We start from the raw sequence: 16,967 nt of genomic DNA, 5'->3' as shown, positions 1-16,967 counted from the left end.
ATCAAACATTACATTTATGTGGGCTGTAATTAGATTCTAAGAACTCAGGCATATAAAGATTTTGGAATTCTATCTAACAAAAATCTCTGTAAAACTGAAGCTTTATAAGGAATAACCTCTCTACACAAATCTTTTTTTATTAAAAACCCTTTTCTCAGAGATGTTCCTACCAGTAAATGGCCTACTTGCATTCCCAATAGAATTATCATTAAGTGAAGTCCCTTAAGACCTAACAGTAGTGAAATGACCTTCAGTTTCACCCCATAAGAACAATGTTAAACTTCAAAACCTTGTACACTTAATGTAGGTATTGTAGGAAGGATTGATTCATTGTGAATGTTGAGTTTAGCTTCAGTTCATCTTCCTCAGTTGTTCCCCTGATGAGACAATAAGAATACTTCTTCACCTAAATTACACTATTATTAGGTGTCTCTGATATTGAAACGATGTAAAGAGTTCATTTTGAGCTTCTTAGTTCCTAAATATTTTTGGATCTCTTCAGATGAACATGTTTCCAGGAGTCAAGTTTGTGGCGCCAGATTTAAGACGCTGCGCTAAAAGGAACTGGAGCTAAACTCAACATTCACACTTGTACACTGTTAACTTTGGTCATAGAATTATGGAAGATGTCTTATTTCTAAGATATGAAAAGGAAAAAAAGCTTAGCTGAAATTGGATGCAAAATTTAAAGTTTATTGCTCAATTCATTTTATTAGCTTTGCTAATTCTCAGCCAAATTCCATGAAAGGAGATGTACTCATCGAACTCTGTCTTGTTGAATACAAATAAATGGAATATTACAATGGAATATTAAAGGTCTCGGCAGTGGTCAATAATTAATATAAACTTGTTATGTTACATCAGATATGAATATTGTTCTTACTGTCACACTTCTTTGATTTATACTCTATTTCTGTGTATTGTAAAAAAGGAATGGCTTACAAACCAATCAAACAAAGAAATCTTATGTGTTATGAGATATAATGTTAAAATATCAAATTATTGGACTCATTTTGCTTTCAGATTTATTGATTCAAAGTTTTTCTTACTGCCATCATAGTTACAAATAAGACCAATGTAAAAATGTTCGCTAACACTCCATCAAATACCATGGAGTGAGATGGATCAATATAGAGCTCAATGTTGCCTATATAAAACTTTGTATGACGTTTTATATAACCAATATAGATACTTAAACACTAAAAATCATTTAGAGATAATATATTAATTACATCTTTAAAATGAAACATCTCTTGTAATTCTACGACTAAAAAAGATCATAAAGATATTTTAAGTTTAGTATTGTTCTTAGATAGCTAAAATAATATGGATGACCACCAGTGCAGCTTTCATAATGAGTTTTGATTGGGGAAATAAGTCGAGCCTATCTATCTGTACATATAACATTTTTGTGATGTATGAACGGCAATGAAACACAACATGGTTTTTGTTATTCCTGACTTATGCATGTGACAACACTCTGGTATGACTTATGTATTTTAACTTAGATCATGGTTCTTTGTTAGATTAGTTATGCACCTGAAGAAGGGATCAGATTGCAGATCTTGAAATATAGTGTTACTGATCTTTTTAATTACCGAACAAAGGCATTTTTCCAGAAAAATTCTGTTTCTTTCATGTATTTTAAATTTGATCTCTATTCCTTAACTCAGTTGAAAAAGTTACCTTTGGCAACGATCCAACCGATACCGCACTCTTTGGCTTTCTTGATGGCAACATCCATACAGAAGTTTCCAACAACAGGACCCAAAGCATTCTTCCCGTCCACCCAGGCTGTGGCAGTGGTCTCCTTGATAATGGAGGGCACGGCAGCACCATCAGCCAGCTTCAGCTGAACATCTTGTACATATATTGCTGCAGAGGAACATAATATTAATTAATAAGAGTATATAACAGTTATTGTACTTTTGGATTTACAAAATAGGCTGGTCATAGTTTATATAATTTTTTAAAAATTATCTGAAAAATATCTTAATGCAGATATGGTTTCAACAGTGGACTAACAGTTGATTCGGAGAAACTATGGATTGATTAGTAAGGATACAGCTTAAAATGTTAAAGTTGAAAACCATTACAGAGTTCTTTTTCAAAGTTCATAAAACATTCAGTATTTCTTTATTTTGCCTTTTTTAACATTTATTAATGTACATAAAATTTAATTACAAATATTTCCTTTTGTATTTGAATACATTATTTTATTAACATTACGATCCAAAAGATATGTAGGTACCTATAATATTTTTTCATTAATTGTCTGTATAAATAATGAAATGTGGTTAGTTATATATTTAATCAATTTTAACCCCTCAATAATCGTAAAAATATTCGTATCTATGTTTGAAGTTTGTTAATTGGAAGAATTTTAATGGAAAAGACATTTCTTAGATACTTCCACAATAAATTGATTAAAAATAGCGCTTTCGCCGGTTAAGGCATCATAAAAAAAAAAAAAAAAAAAAAAAGGAAGAATGTTTGACCATGGAATGAATGTGAAGGAAACAGGTTTTTTCCGGAAATTTGTCATTATTCAGTGATACAAAAAAAATACATAACACTAGTGCTACACAGGATTTTTAAGGCAGTAACATATGTTACTGATTTTTGGTATCACTGCACGATGGCAATTGTCTGGAAAAATCCTATTTCTTCAATAGTATTTTAATATAAAGTCTGATACAGCCATAACACTCTTTTTAAAGTGAAATAGTTGATATTTATAAAACTTATCTTAGATCCAGTTTCTGTTGATCAGTGATTACCCATCACAAAATAGTCGGCCATTAACATGAGAAAGGAGCAATACTACAGTCACTCTCTCTGAATAATGCAATGTCACAGTCCCCAATCAGCTGATGAGACTATAAACATTTATGCTTGCCCAACACCAACATTAGGCTGGAGATTGATTTCTGATTGGTAGGTCCCACTCTGGTGCTGTACTGTTTTATTCTTTATGGGGACTGTAATGTATATGTACTTGGGTAGTCTACAATTGGTCAGGTTTGGCTGTATTGTTTGTTCTAATTACGAGCACATTTCATACACCGCTAGTCGGAGTGAAGAGCAAGTGAGTGCAAAATAGTACAATAATTTTTACAAGATGTAGAGGACTTGCATTTAGAGTATAAATCATTAAAGTAAAACAAAAAACAAATGGAAGAAGCTACAGTTATTTGTGTTCTAATAACTAACTTTTATTGTGATCATACCAACACAATTTTAAAACTATAGAAAAACTAAGAATTTCAAAAACAGTAAGTTGTCTGATTGTTGGTAACTCCTCTTTAGTATCAAAATGTCAAGTCCAACAAGCTGAAATTTGGCTGCTTATTTGTACGTACTAGAAATATACGTAGTTTATATATATATAGGTTGTACGCGTTTTGAACTAAAAGATTTTACAATTTCAAACTTGTAATTTTAAGATGTAGGCTTTAGAGTAGAGAAAACTTTGTTTACTTAAATATTTGTAATAACATATCACACAACATATCACAAACATATTAGAATTAAAAAGAGAATGCAATGTTAGACCCCACCTTATACCCCTCTATATGATGTTGTAATCAACACATATTTAATAGCTTTTGGGATTATTTAAATTAAATAAAGAAAGACATAAACAACTTTTTCATTTTTTGTTTTTTGTGCATCTCAAATTTGAGACTTAAGTTCTCAAGTCTTTAAAATAAAAAAAAAAGTAATAAATATTCTAATTAGCCTATTTGTTTAATACATTCATTACCATAGTTACAGTAATATAGTGAGTAGTGACACTCCTAATGTATGCACCACTTGGTAGCTAAAGTTAACACTCTCATATGCTTTCAATTTGTAAATAACCAAAATAATTTAAAATATACAATATTTGGAATTAATTTTTGTGGCTGAATGAATCTGAATAAAAATTAATCAAAGGTTGTTCGATATTAACTTAGTTCTGAAGACCGCCTCTTGATATACCTCCTAAAACAACTAATACAAGAGCTTTATTCCCTTATAAATATTATTTACTATTTTATTACTCTAGTGTGCAGTTAAAATTAGTTTGTTGACTTTGACATTGAATGAGTTTGAATAATTAGACAGTAAATATAGCCAATGTGATCAAGATGTCAGAATATTTATTGCTGAGAAATATTGGGCACATTAAGTACAATCCACAATCAGTTGTAAAATAAACACAGTAAAGCAGGCGCTGTCATTTAAAAATTACAGTGTTGCACATTATCCTTTTGGCTGGTTTTGTTTAGAATACTTTACAAAATCATAACTAAACATTTTCAAACAAAATAAAAATTTTCTTTCCACCAAAAAATCTAATGTATGGTCTAATCTATTTTGGCTTTCCAACTTTATCAAATGTATTCTTCAAGAATTTATCACAATTGAATTGAATGCTTTTAGATACATGTGGTATACAAAATCAGTGTATTATAATTGCCCTTATGGTAGCATTGGAGATGTTTCTTCATAACTTCATTAAATATGACCCTCAGAGTCCAAAATCACCCCTATTCAAAATGTACATGGCTTTTGGAAATGATAACTCTCTAATGATAACTAATAAATTAGTTGAAATGTGGTACAAATAAATATCTTTTTAATGTTTTGGTTAAGTTTGTTGGCCAGCTTAGTACACAATTTTGTTTCCATATAGCACCGGTTTATAACAATATTCACAACTTCGTTATTTCCGAACCTAGACAAAAATGACAAAATGTGTTCAGAGATGTTTATGAGATTTACTAAAAATGTTGTAATAAGCAATTTTTGGTATCTCGTACGGTTTTGAGATATTGATCTCCCATTGGACTTTTCTATCATCAAGTGATAGGAATGCTGAAACAAGTTGAAACTTGGTTAAAAAATTACCTTTTAAATTCCTTAACTAAGTTTGTTGATTTCTTTCCATTATGGCAGCCATTATACCTTTTACAACAAAATTCACAACTCCATTATTTAGGAACTTAAAGAAAAAACTAAAACTGTTCTATACAAACATTGCTATTGCTTGTAAAATTTTCTACATTTTGTTATAAACATTTTTTTATCTAGAACGATTTTTGAGATATTGGGTATGGTACATGTAAATTCCACGAGAGTAAATTAATAATATTTCACACATAATGTAGCTGTGGTGGGAAGGGTTGACTCAATGTAAATGTGGAGTTTAGCTCAAATTCACTTTCCTCTTAGTGCAGTATCTGGAATCTGACACTGTCATAGACTTGACTCCTGGAATCTGCAGTCAAGTTCATTTGAAGAAATCTGAAAAATGTGAGTGAAGCTCAAAATGAACTATTTTGATCTGGAGTGAAACTCAACACTCACATTAAGTCAACTCTTCTCTCCACAGCTACCTCACGTGTAGAAAACTTGGTTGCTCCACTGTGCTTAGAGATCATGTCAGACACATTGCAGTACACTCAGTTTTGCATGTGATGAGAAAATAAGAATACATCTTTACCTAGGTTACACTATATTTTTATATTTTGTTGTCTAGATGTCTCTAATTTCAAAACAAAGTAAAGAATTCACATTCTATGCTAGTTTACATTCTCGATAAAAAAAAAATGGCAATTAGTGTAAAACATTTTGCTTCAAAAGTCACCTAATGACACCTTGAGTTGCTAATTCATACTTATGGCAATAAAGAAGAGTCAGGTTTATGAAATGTTTCGTGAAGGTTGCGTAAGCACTGAAGATGACTCTTACAGTGAATTCAACTGCAACCAATGATGAAAACATTGAGCGAGTATGTCAAGAGGATGGTGAGAGGATGGTGCGATAGACTTAAAAAACAAACCTCCAAACAAAAATATAAAGAACACTTAGATTTAGATAACTTCTGTTTAGTTTGTAACAAATTTCACTGCTATCATGCAAATAAGGTAAATCAAAATTTAAAATTTAAGAATGTTTGGCCTATTTGTAAGGAAGCCAAAATTGATCAGAAATATAATTGGCTATTACATTTAAATATCCAAGGAGGAGTACTTGATAAAAAAATTGATTTAGAAATAATTCTACAAAATTCAAATATTCAAATTATTTGTTTAAATGAACATTGGTTGAGTAGGGATAGTGTTACCATTTTAAATAGTTTTTCTAATTATAATCTGGCACATTTTTATTGTAGAGATAGAGATTATCATGGAGGCTCATGTATTCTTTTGAAAAATAATTTTGAATTTAAAACCAGAGAAGATCTGTGCATTTATAATATGGATTCAGTTTTTGAAGCTTCATGCATAGAAATAATTAATTTAAAAAGGCCTATAATTATCATTTCTATTTATAGAGTGCCAGAAGATTCAAATTTCAAATTATTTTTAAATAAGCTTGAGGCTTTGTTAAAACTTTTAGGTAAAGAAAACCATGTAAACAATGTTTATATTGCATCAGACTTTAATGTAGATATAATGGAAACAACAAATAAACCACAGCAGAAATTTGAATTCCTTTCTCTGATTGAATCATACGGTTTTAAAACACATTTTGCATCACCAACTAGGATTACTTTTAATACAAATTCATGCATTGATAATATTTTAACTTTTAAATTTAAGTCATCCTTTGAATCTCAGACAATGAATTTGGAATTGGGTTTGTCGGATCACAGGGCAGTCTTTTTAGATATTTCTAAAGATCTTATTTCTGATAATGACAATACTAAACTTAGAGTAAAAAGACGGATTTTTTCTAAAAAAGCTCTTTATAGATTTAGCAGTAGATTAAAAGACACTAAGTGGAATGTTTCAAACAATTTTACTTTTGTTGACAACTGTTCTAATTTCTTTAATTGCTTTCAAAATATATTTGAAGAATCATTTCCATTAAAATTCTCTGCTAACAAAACCAAACAATCCAAAAATAAAAAATGGATAACAAAAGGAATTCAAATTTCAAGCATTAAAAAGAGGGAGCTTAGTAAACTAGCCAAACAGTCAAACAATCCAAATTTCATAAATTATGTAAAAAATTATAAAAAAATTTTCAAAAATGTCTGTAATAAATCAAAGCAAATGTATAATTCTAATTTCATAAAAGATTCTGAAAATAAAAATAAAGCTGCTTGGCATGTAGTTAAATCTGAGCTTGGATGCAAAAAATCTGTTAACAATTTTCCTGATGTTGTGTTGGATAGTGGTAGGGTTGTTAAAGATGGAAAGGAAATTGCACAATTCTTCAACAAAAAATTTGCAGAATTGGCCAAAGAAATTAAGGCTCGACCTTGTGAACAAGAGGCCCTAAATTTAGCACAAACTGATCTTGAATGTCAATTTTTTAAGTTTAATTTTGGTAATGTGTCATCAGATAATGTTGTTAAAGTGATAAAATCATTAAAAAATAAAAAATCATCTGGGTGGGATGAAATACCTCTGGACGTAATGAAACATGTAATGTATAGTATAGCTGTTCCTTTATCAGTTTTAATTAATCAATCATTCAAAAATTGTAGTTTTCCAAAAAATTTAAAACGGGCTGAATTAAAACCACTCTATAAAAAAGGCCAAAAACAAAATCCAGATAATTACCGTCCAATTTCAATACTGCCATCATTTTCTAAAGTATTTGAAAAATTAGCACTAAACCAAATTACAAATTTTTTAGAATCTAATTCAATTTTGACTTGTGATCAATTCGGATTTAGGAGGGGTCACAGTACATTAGGGGCCATTAATAAACTTGTAAATGAGGTGTCTTGGGCTTTGGATGGGTCACAGAGAACCATGGGTGTGTTTTGTGATTTGTCCAAGGCTTTTGATTGTGTGAACCATAATATCCTTTTAAAAAAGCTTAAACTGTACAGTTTTTCAAATAGATCAATCCTGTGGATTGAATCTTATTTAGTTCATCGATTTCAAAGAACTGTAATTTTTAAAAATAGTGTAAAATCTAGATCTCATTGGGAGGAAATTAAAGTTGGCGTTCCTCAAGGGTCTATTTTGGGGCCTCTACTTTTTCTTCTGTATGTTAATGATTTACCTAAAAATGTTTCACCAAAAATTATATTATATGCAGATGACACAACCGCAGTTGTTAAAGCAAACTCTCACTTTCAATTGAAAAATAAATTAAATCAAGCTTTTTATGAATTGGCATACTGGTTTAAGGTTAACGGATTGAAATTAAATCAAGAGAAAACTCAACTATTAAATTTTCGAACAGCACAATTAAAGGAGGGCTATAATAAGGATGTGATTTTCCACGGCCAACAAATAAAATTATGTGATAGTGCAAAATTTTTAGGTATAGATCTGGATATAAACTTTTCTTGGAAAAAATGTATTGAAAATATTATTAGAAGATTAAACTCGGCATGTTATCAAATGCTAGTGTTACGAAATTCAATTAATTTGGAAACTAGAATAATAATTTACTACTCTTTCTTTTTTTCAATAATTCAATATGGTATTGAATTTTGGGGATCATCTTCTGACTTTGATAAAGTTTTTAACCCTTTAAGTGCCAACGTCCGTATATACGGACGTCAGCAATTTGTGCATAGAGTGCCAACGTCCGTATATACGGACGCCGGCCGTTTGTGCATAAAGTGCCAACGTCCGTATATACGGACGTCTCGTTTTAGGTTTTTTCTTGCCTTGTGTATCAACCAATCAGGTTATACTTTTCCTTGTTGTAAAGCGGAACATCTGTTTTACAATGAGGACATATCGATTTTATTCGATATATCGAATGTTATATCGGTAATTACATCTGAACGTCTGTGCTGTGAAGAGAAGCAGACAGCTGACAGCACTGGTGCGTCTAATACCTCAGTTGGTTTTCATGGTTATGTTTGTTGTCAGTTTGCGTTTATTTTACTTAGACGTGTTTTCATTAGTTAATTTGTTTGTAATTGTTTATTTTTTCATTTGAAAATGAAACAGAGAAACACCGAAATCGCCAGTAAGTGAAGGGACAGTTAGGCAACTTCTTGAAGAGGATTATATAAGTGATGATTTCGTGTCTGATGTTGGAAAACATTGAGAGTGACGATAACAGCAGTGATATTTTTGCTGATGACACTGATGTTGACCCGGACTATGTCCCTGAAGATTCATTTGATCAACCCGGCCCTTCCACACCGTATTAGGTAATCCTAGACTAACACTTAGCCGCTTTACCCGACCCCCTGTGTCGTCATCTAGCGATGATGAGGCTGATCCTAGGCCTAGTCCTACTAGGAGAAGAGGCCGAGGCAATTATCACGGCTGACTACAGACGGACCTGACTTTTGACCCTGCCTCCCTCCTCTTAAATGCCACTTCAACAGCACTGATGCCTCTATGGTTTTTTTCCTATTTTATACATTTATTTTTTATTTCATAACATTTCGGCAAGAAAATCTGCTAGTAATAGGTTAGGTTGTTCTGCGTGTTGACCTTTTTATCTTGAAAATACACCATTCCTTAATTGTTTTTCATCTCAGTAAATCTTTCCTTTAAACTATTGGTAGTATGTACGCTGATAAATTTCAATACCGTAATATGTAAATATGGTTTTTTTGGCGCGCGCGCGTGTGTGTGTGTGTGTGTGTGTGTGTGTTGTGAGTGTGTGTTTTGTGTTGATGTTATATGATAATTAATCACCCGATTCAATTCGTCCACAATCTCCAGGAAAGCAACTCGAGCCTACGCACAGGCTTTCTGCCCATGTAGGCTCATTTCCTAGGCCACTTTAATTTGATGAGTGTAATATTTTCATGTTTAATGTTTTTTAAGTACACATTTAAATATTATAGTAACAAGATAATATAGATTTGATAGTAAATGTGCTAGCATGTAAATATTTTTGGGAAATAAATATTATGATTTGATTTGATTTACTCCACCACAATCTAGGCCTAGGGGAAAGACCTAGGAAAAGACCTAGGAATGTACCAACTGATCAATCCAGTTCTGAAAGTGACTCAGAGGATGGTTCTGGGTGGGTAGATGTCGATGAAATAAATGACCAAGGATTCCAAAAGCCATTTGCCTTCGGAGAGGTTCCTGGGATCAAACATGCACCCCCAATAAACTCTTCTCCCATGACATACTGGCAATTATTTTTCACTGTAGGATTGTTAGATATTTTTGTAAAATACACAAATCAATATGCAAAAAATTTTTTAGCCTACCATCAACAGTCCCTAAAAAACCCCACAGTCGTGCCAAAAACTGGAAACCCGTTTAGCTTATTGGAAATTCAGGCTTTCATTGCTGTTTTGATAAATATGGGCCTAAAGAAACAACCAACAATTTATAGTTACTGGTGGACAAGCTCTTCGCAATACATACCATATTTTTCAAGGATGTTCAAACGAAACAGATTTCAGGCAATTTTACAGTTTTTCCATATGGTTGGACACAACTAATCTCGCTAAACCTGGCCAACCAAAATTACAATCCTTGTGCTAGATTCGACCCCTTAGTTGACCATGTAAACCGTTTATTCAAACATTATTTTACCCCTGATAAAAATATTTCTATTGATGAAAGCATCATTGCTTCTAAGGCTCACACACAACTTAGACAATACATGCCGAAAAAACACCACAGATGGGGTATTAAACTTTGGATGCTTTGTGACGCAATGACACACACTATTGCTACAATTTTTTTTTTTGTTTACAGAGGATCGAAAGGAAGTGACAAAGACACTATTATGGAGAAAGGTTTAGGTTATTATGTTGTGGTGAAATTGTTGGAAATGGGAAAATTTATTGAACAAGGGCTATCACATATTTATAGACAATTTTTTCACCTCACTCAAACTTGCAAAGTATTTATATACAAAATGTACAGCCCTAACAGGAACTGTTCGTTCCAACCGAAAAGGAATACCAAAAAGATTTACTGCTAAAAATTTGAAGTAGGAAAAACTAAAATATAAGAGGAAAGATCATATGCTGATGGTTGGGTTTAGAGAAAAGCAGTCGCAAAGAAAACAAGTGATTCTATTGTCTACAGATGACAAAGCAGGACAAACTCAAAAAACCAAGAGGCGGCACAACAATTAGTTATTAGCAATAAACCAAACATAATCAGGAACTACAATGCAGTCATGGGAGGTGTAGATGGCAATGACCAAATGTTATGTTCCTATATGGATGACCGTAAGTCAATAAAGTACTGGAAAAAAGTTACCTTTCAGTATTTTCAACCGTATTATTTTAAATGCATATATTTTATACAAGTTGAATACCGATAAACCATTGACCAGAATTTTATTTACTGTAAAATTAGTTGAAGAGTTATCGAAAGATTGGCTTCTACAGAAGGAAGGGAGAAATTTCACACCTCCTGAAACTCCAAGAACGGCCCAAGTGGTGGTGGTGGTGACGCAAGCACACTGACCCCAGAGTCTTTTTTTGAAAAACTACCTCAAAAAAAAGAAAAAAAAACTGTTGTATATGCAGTAAAGCCAGTAACGCAAGTTGGTGGCAAAAGGAAAAAAAGTACTTTTTATTTGTAAAAAATGTAAAAAGGGGGTGCACTCTTTGTGCTACCCGTTGCACTCCTGCTAAAGCTTGCAGTTTTGAAACTTTTGTATATACTGTACATAGACCTGAAAAATATATATATATTAGATATTATTCTTCTCTAAAGTAACAATAAATATCACAACCAGCTGAAAAAAATATTTTTGGTTGCTACAGAAAAAAAAATTGTTTACATAGTGGCTCAGTGATTGTGAAAACCAAAAAAACTTATGAAACAGAGACTTTTAAAAAAAATAATTTATAATTTCTATGTTTACGAATCAAATTGAGTGTGTGTGTTTTTTTTAATTGTTCACAAATAGATAGACTTTGATATAAAGTGATTTACAACTGTTCTGAGATTTTTTTTTGTGAGGAGTTTTTTCAGACCAAAAGTTGGAAAATTCGAAAAAAAAAAAAATTTCTAAAGGTGAGTTTTTTCAAAAGTTATTATTTTTTAGTTTTTATCTAGCCTAATATTATATTTTATGAAACAGTATATTATCGACAACAATATAAACCAAATTTGGAGTGATTTGGTCAAGAAAATAACTAAAATATCATTATTTGACTAAAAACGCTACAAAATATGATAATTAGGCCCGGCACTTCTAACATACACATATGAAAAAATACCCTGGCACTCTATGCATGGCAAAAAATAAAGACCCTGGCACTGAAAGGGTTAAGATCCAAAAAAAAATTATGAGATTAATGACCTTTTCATCATTTAGAACTTCTTGCAAACCTCTGTTTAAAGAATTAAAAATCTTATCACTTCCAAATTTATACATTCTGAAAACCCTACTAACAGTACAATCAAATTTTGAAAGCTTATCAAGTGATAACTTTGATCATAATTACAATACAAGATTTAAAGCTAATTTTCAATATCCCATACATCGACTGCGTCTGGTAGAAAAAACTCCAATATACACGGCAAAAAAACTATACAATAAGTTACCTCAAAAATATAAACATTTAATCAATTCAAAAACATTTAAAAGCAAACTAACAGATTTTTTGTTGGAAAAAAACTATTATAGTGTTGATGAGTATTTGATGGATCCTGAATTTTAAAATTGTGTTTTAACATAGATTACATTAAATTTGTTACGCTGTCTTGACCTCTTATATGTATTTTTATTAAGTTTATATGTATATGTGAATTGTGATGTGCATATGTATGAATGTATATGTGTATGTATCATTATTACATTAATTTATGACAATGTTACCTGTTTCTATAGCAATGCTATGTATAAACGTTGACGTAACAATAAAGACTGATTCTGATTCAAGTTGTATGAGCAAACAAGAGACTAACCATTAATGAAATTGCATTTAATGTAAATTTATCACATGGTAGTGTCTCCAGCATCTTTCGAGATCATTTGTACGTATACAATTTGTTTGCAAATTGTTCCAAAAATGCTAATTGATGAGCACAAAGAAAATTGAATGTTACTGGCAGGTGACTTAATTGATGTTGTGACAGGTCAAATTACGACATTTAAATATTCGCGGGGAATTAGCAGATGGTGAACCAAATGACCGTGACACAAGTAAATCACATGTTATTGGAATTGAGATTTATTTAATTAATAATAGAGAAATATGTTAAACTTTATACGGGAACAAATTCAAATAATTAAACTGAGCTAAACATAACCAAAATTTGTTTTTACTAAAAGTACCAAATAAAATTACGCAAAAAAAGCCAATTGTGGGATAAAATGACTTGCGTATTGATGACATCAGAAAGCACATGTTGCAAAAATTTAAATAAAAGTGATAGAAAAATAGTTAAAGAAAATATAAAGACTTGAATTGATCAATTATAGTGAATGTGATAAAATTCGATAATTATGAGAAAAAAAATTAACTTATATTCAATCGTGAAGACGCTAATTTGAACGGGAGAGGGGTTGAGCATTGTTTGAGACAGTACGCAAGGTTTTGGCCCCAGAATCTTCCTTCTGTTTGGAGAGTTGAAGCAAAGAGGACGTCAGACGTGTAGATCCACCTCGCAGTAATGCAATACGGAATTGTGCAATAGTGTATTAAAAGTTATAACCGGGCGATGGGATATTGTTTTTAGTGAATAAATTAACAACAAAGCAAAGTGAGTACAATTAGTTGTTTGTATTACATCAAAATAAATTAACGTATCAAAGTGATTTGCTTTGTTTTAATATGATTGACTATCCCATCTGCGAAGAAGTGTGAGCCTTCAATGCAGTGATATTTAATTTGCACTATCATTTAACATATTTAAAACCTGAGATGAGTATAGGCCTAGTCCTAGTAACATATAACGTATACTTTCACTAACACTCAGTATACTTCCAACAACACTACATACAATTTCCACAGCATAGGACACATCGACGTGGGAATTGGAAGTTTGAACATTTTTTTTAAAACACCGATTCGGAGAAAAATGACACAGCCAACGTGGGACTACAACACTCTTTAAAACTGATCATATACAATGTGGCTCAGGATTTAAAAAAACAAATATTGCAACTGGCTATGGCTCTCAAAACAATACATCAGCCATATGATTTGAAAATAAAAACATCCCCAAGGAATGGAACATTTCATGTGGACAAAACCAAGAGAAAAGTTATGCAGGAAGTGTTTTTTGACTATAAAGGTTTAATTTACTACCAGTTTATTCCAGAGAGTCAAACAGTGAGCAAAGAACTTTTAGTGGACATTCTTAGTTGCTTAATAGATACCATCAGGAGAAAACACCTTGAAAAATAGGTGGAAAACAATAGGTTTTACTTCATGACAATGCCCCTGCACAATGGTCCTTGTTACTATGTACAGGATTATCTAGCCAAGAAAAGTATTACCACACTAGAACACCCACCTTTCTCACCTAACCTGGTGCCAGCCGATTTATTCCTTTTTCCCGTGGTTGAAAACATTGTTAAAGGGAAAACAATTTGCAGATGGAAATGGTGGCAAAAAAATTAATGAACTTCCATTTAATGATTTCCAAAAGTGTTTTGAACAGCTGTGTAAACATAGGGGCAAGTGTGGTGTTGCAGGAGAAAAGTATTTTGAGGCAAAATAGATTTATAAGATTTCATCTTTGTTCAATAAATATATAATAAACCAATCCCGGGAACTTTTTGACTCTACCTCATAGTAGTGTTAACTTAATAAAATATCCGTTACCTAATGTTAAAGTATAAAGCATTAACTTGTATCGCTTGAATCACTATAATATATGTTTAAAAAGTTGGTTTATTATGGAAACAATTATTACGCACTTCTTTTAGAGGCTACCAACTATCACCATTTAGGTCATTTGGTATAAGTACCAAACCATTTAACTTTTTACATTGGCAACAGACAAATTATATTTTATATTGTTTTTACAGCTTAAAAAGATGCAAAGGATTGTGCATCTTATATCAACTTTAATTTATTCTATTCTTTGTCTCTTACCTTTTCTAATCAAATAGTCATTACTGAACTATACTGGCTACTTTAATAATCGTTTCTCTTAGAGAAGATACTGACCAAGCCTGTTGAGACCATGGCTGAAGTAGCCCATCTGGTCTGCCTGAGCCAGGACTGCAGCCAGAGACGCTGCATGGGGAGGAGATGCTCCTACCACCTCAAGACAATCTTTACAGAATCTTTGGATTTCTGATGGCACCACTCGCTTCATCTCGTACAGCTTAAGTGCTCCAGCTTGGTTTTAGGTGAAGACCGATAAGGATACTAACTGTTGTATGTTTAAATTCTATAAAACATTTTTGAAGTAAAATCTTAATTATATACATAATATTATCGGATAAAATAAGTGAACATGACAAAATAAAATGGAAACTCAAAATAAAAGATAAACTCAAAAATCATCAGAAAATAAATTTTATAGATGTTACATAATCGTTCTGTCAAGACTGTTCAATTCATAAAGGTCTTTTGCATCATAGTTATAAAGATGGTATCACTGAAATAACAGTTTCGTAGTGATTTATAAGAAAACTTTAATGAATATAAATAATATGAAGAAGCAGTTTTCAGAAAACATTTTTGATAAAAGCAGACTTATTGATGAACAATAATGGACCTTTACAAGCTGTTCAATTTAGTGTGCTATATATTTATTTTTACTCAATAATTAAAGTCTTATAATTTTTACTTTGTATAAAACAAAATAAGTGTATAAAAAGCTGCTATATAGTTTATGATTATATTTTTTGAGATCTTTATACATATAGTATATAATTAATATACACTGAGTCCCTAATTGAAATAAAATTCCAAACATAATTAATTTATACCTTGGTGAAAACTTTATTCACTTAGTTGAACAATATTATATAAATGTCAATGTGTCTGTTTGTGTGTCTGTGTGTGTGTGTGTGTGCGTGCGCGTGCGTGCGCACACACACACACACACACACACACACACACATAATATAATTAATAATTTAATATTAATAATCACTATCAATATTATTACATGAATAATTAGTAAAATCTCAAAATATTTAAACTAGTAAAATCTCAAAATATTTAAACTAGTAAAATCTCAAAATATTTAAACCTTTTTTTATCTCTTAAACCTGTTTTGGTGCTACACCTTTCAAAAAATTAAGTAAAAAAAATCACTTGTTAAAATTAAAGTAGCAACATTCATTCTGACACTAGTTTACTACTAGTTCTAGTTTAAAAATATATTCTGTTTCAAAATCCTTATCTAAATTAAACATTTGTATTTCGCTTAATCAAAAGCATGATACTCGACAACAGTTTTTAAGTCAAAGGTTTCCTTGTTAATTTCTTAGTTAAAAGCTCTTCTACTACTTATAGCAACATGATAAAACAATCAATACAGCTAAATCTTTAGAATAAAATTACATATAATAAACTAACCAAACTGGCAAGCCCATTCTTCAATACTCTGGTGTTATCACCTCACATCCAAATATTAAACCTTTGCTAGTAATTTATTTGTTTTGGAATAAAAACCGATCAAGAGTAAAACTTTTGGTTCTATTTGTAAACAATACTTATTTATGTTTAAGTTAAATAGAACATATGTATAAATAAATATTCATGGAGAATCAAGATGGGTGACTTGGAGAATTGTATTGTGCAGATGACATTTTTAATACATTTTCTTTACATGCTGTACTTTTTAATCATATGTTGAACTGTTCTTGGTAAAGTAAAATATATTTATTAATTCCACTATCCTCAGCCAAGTATATAGTATGTAAAATTTAACTGTACATAACAAGGTTCACCTTCACACAGTCACGTTTCTACTAAACAATTTTATGTTATCTGTGAGTAAAACAAATGGATGGAGACAGAATCTTTTCTTTGATGGATGGAGATAAAACAATCTCAGATCCCAAGTCGATTACAATTATTTTCAATGATTATTTTGTAAACATAGTGAAAGATTTGGGCATATTCAATCAGTCATTGTGTAAAT

General features: G+C 31.3%; 1 protein-coding gene across 6 annotated transcripts in view; it reads right to left on the bottom strand.

The window, feature by feature from the left end:
- Positions 1-16,621, bottom strand: part of LOC124354936 (uncharacterized oxidoreductase YjmC-like) — a 40,069-nt gene extending 23,448 nt beyond the window's left edge. Inside the window, exons 1-3 of one of the 6 annotated variants that reach the window (XR_006921724.1) lie at positions 16,400-16,604; positions 15,035-15,260; positions 1,687-1,875 (exon numbers count right to left, since the gene is read on the bottom strand). Coding sequence is in view for 5 of the 6 variants with exons in the window: in XM_046805751.1 (XP_046661707.1) it covers positions 1,687-1,875; positions 15,035-15,185 (340 nt within the window). In the remaining variant the exon portion in view is untranslated. Of the gene's footprint in view, positions 1-1,686; positions 1,876-15,034; positions 15,261-16,399 lie in introns of all 6 variants that reach the window. The other 5 variants (XM_046805751.1, XM_046805752.1, XM_046805750.1 and 2 more) reach the window with 5 other exon arrangements.
- Positions 16,622-16,967: the final 346 nt, after the last annotated feature.

This window comes from Homalodisca vitripennis, chromosome 2 (genome assembly GCF_021130785.1).
Source record: "Homalodisca vitripennis isolate AUS2020 chromosome 2, UT_GWSS_2.1, whole genome shotgun sequence".
NCBI classification, from domain to species: Eukaryota; Metazoa; Arthropoda; class Insecta; order Hemiptera; family Cicadellidae; genus Homalodisca; species Homalodisca vitripennis.
This window is presented reverse-complemented; position numbering and strand designations above follow the sequence as displayed.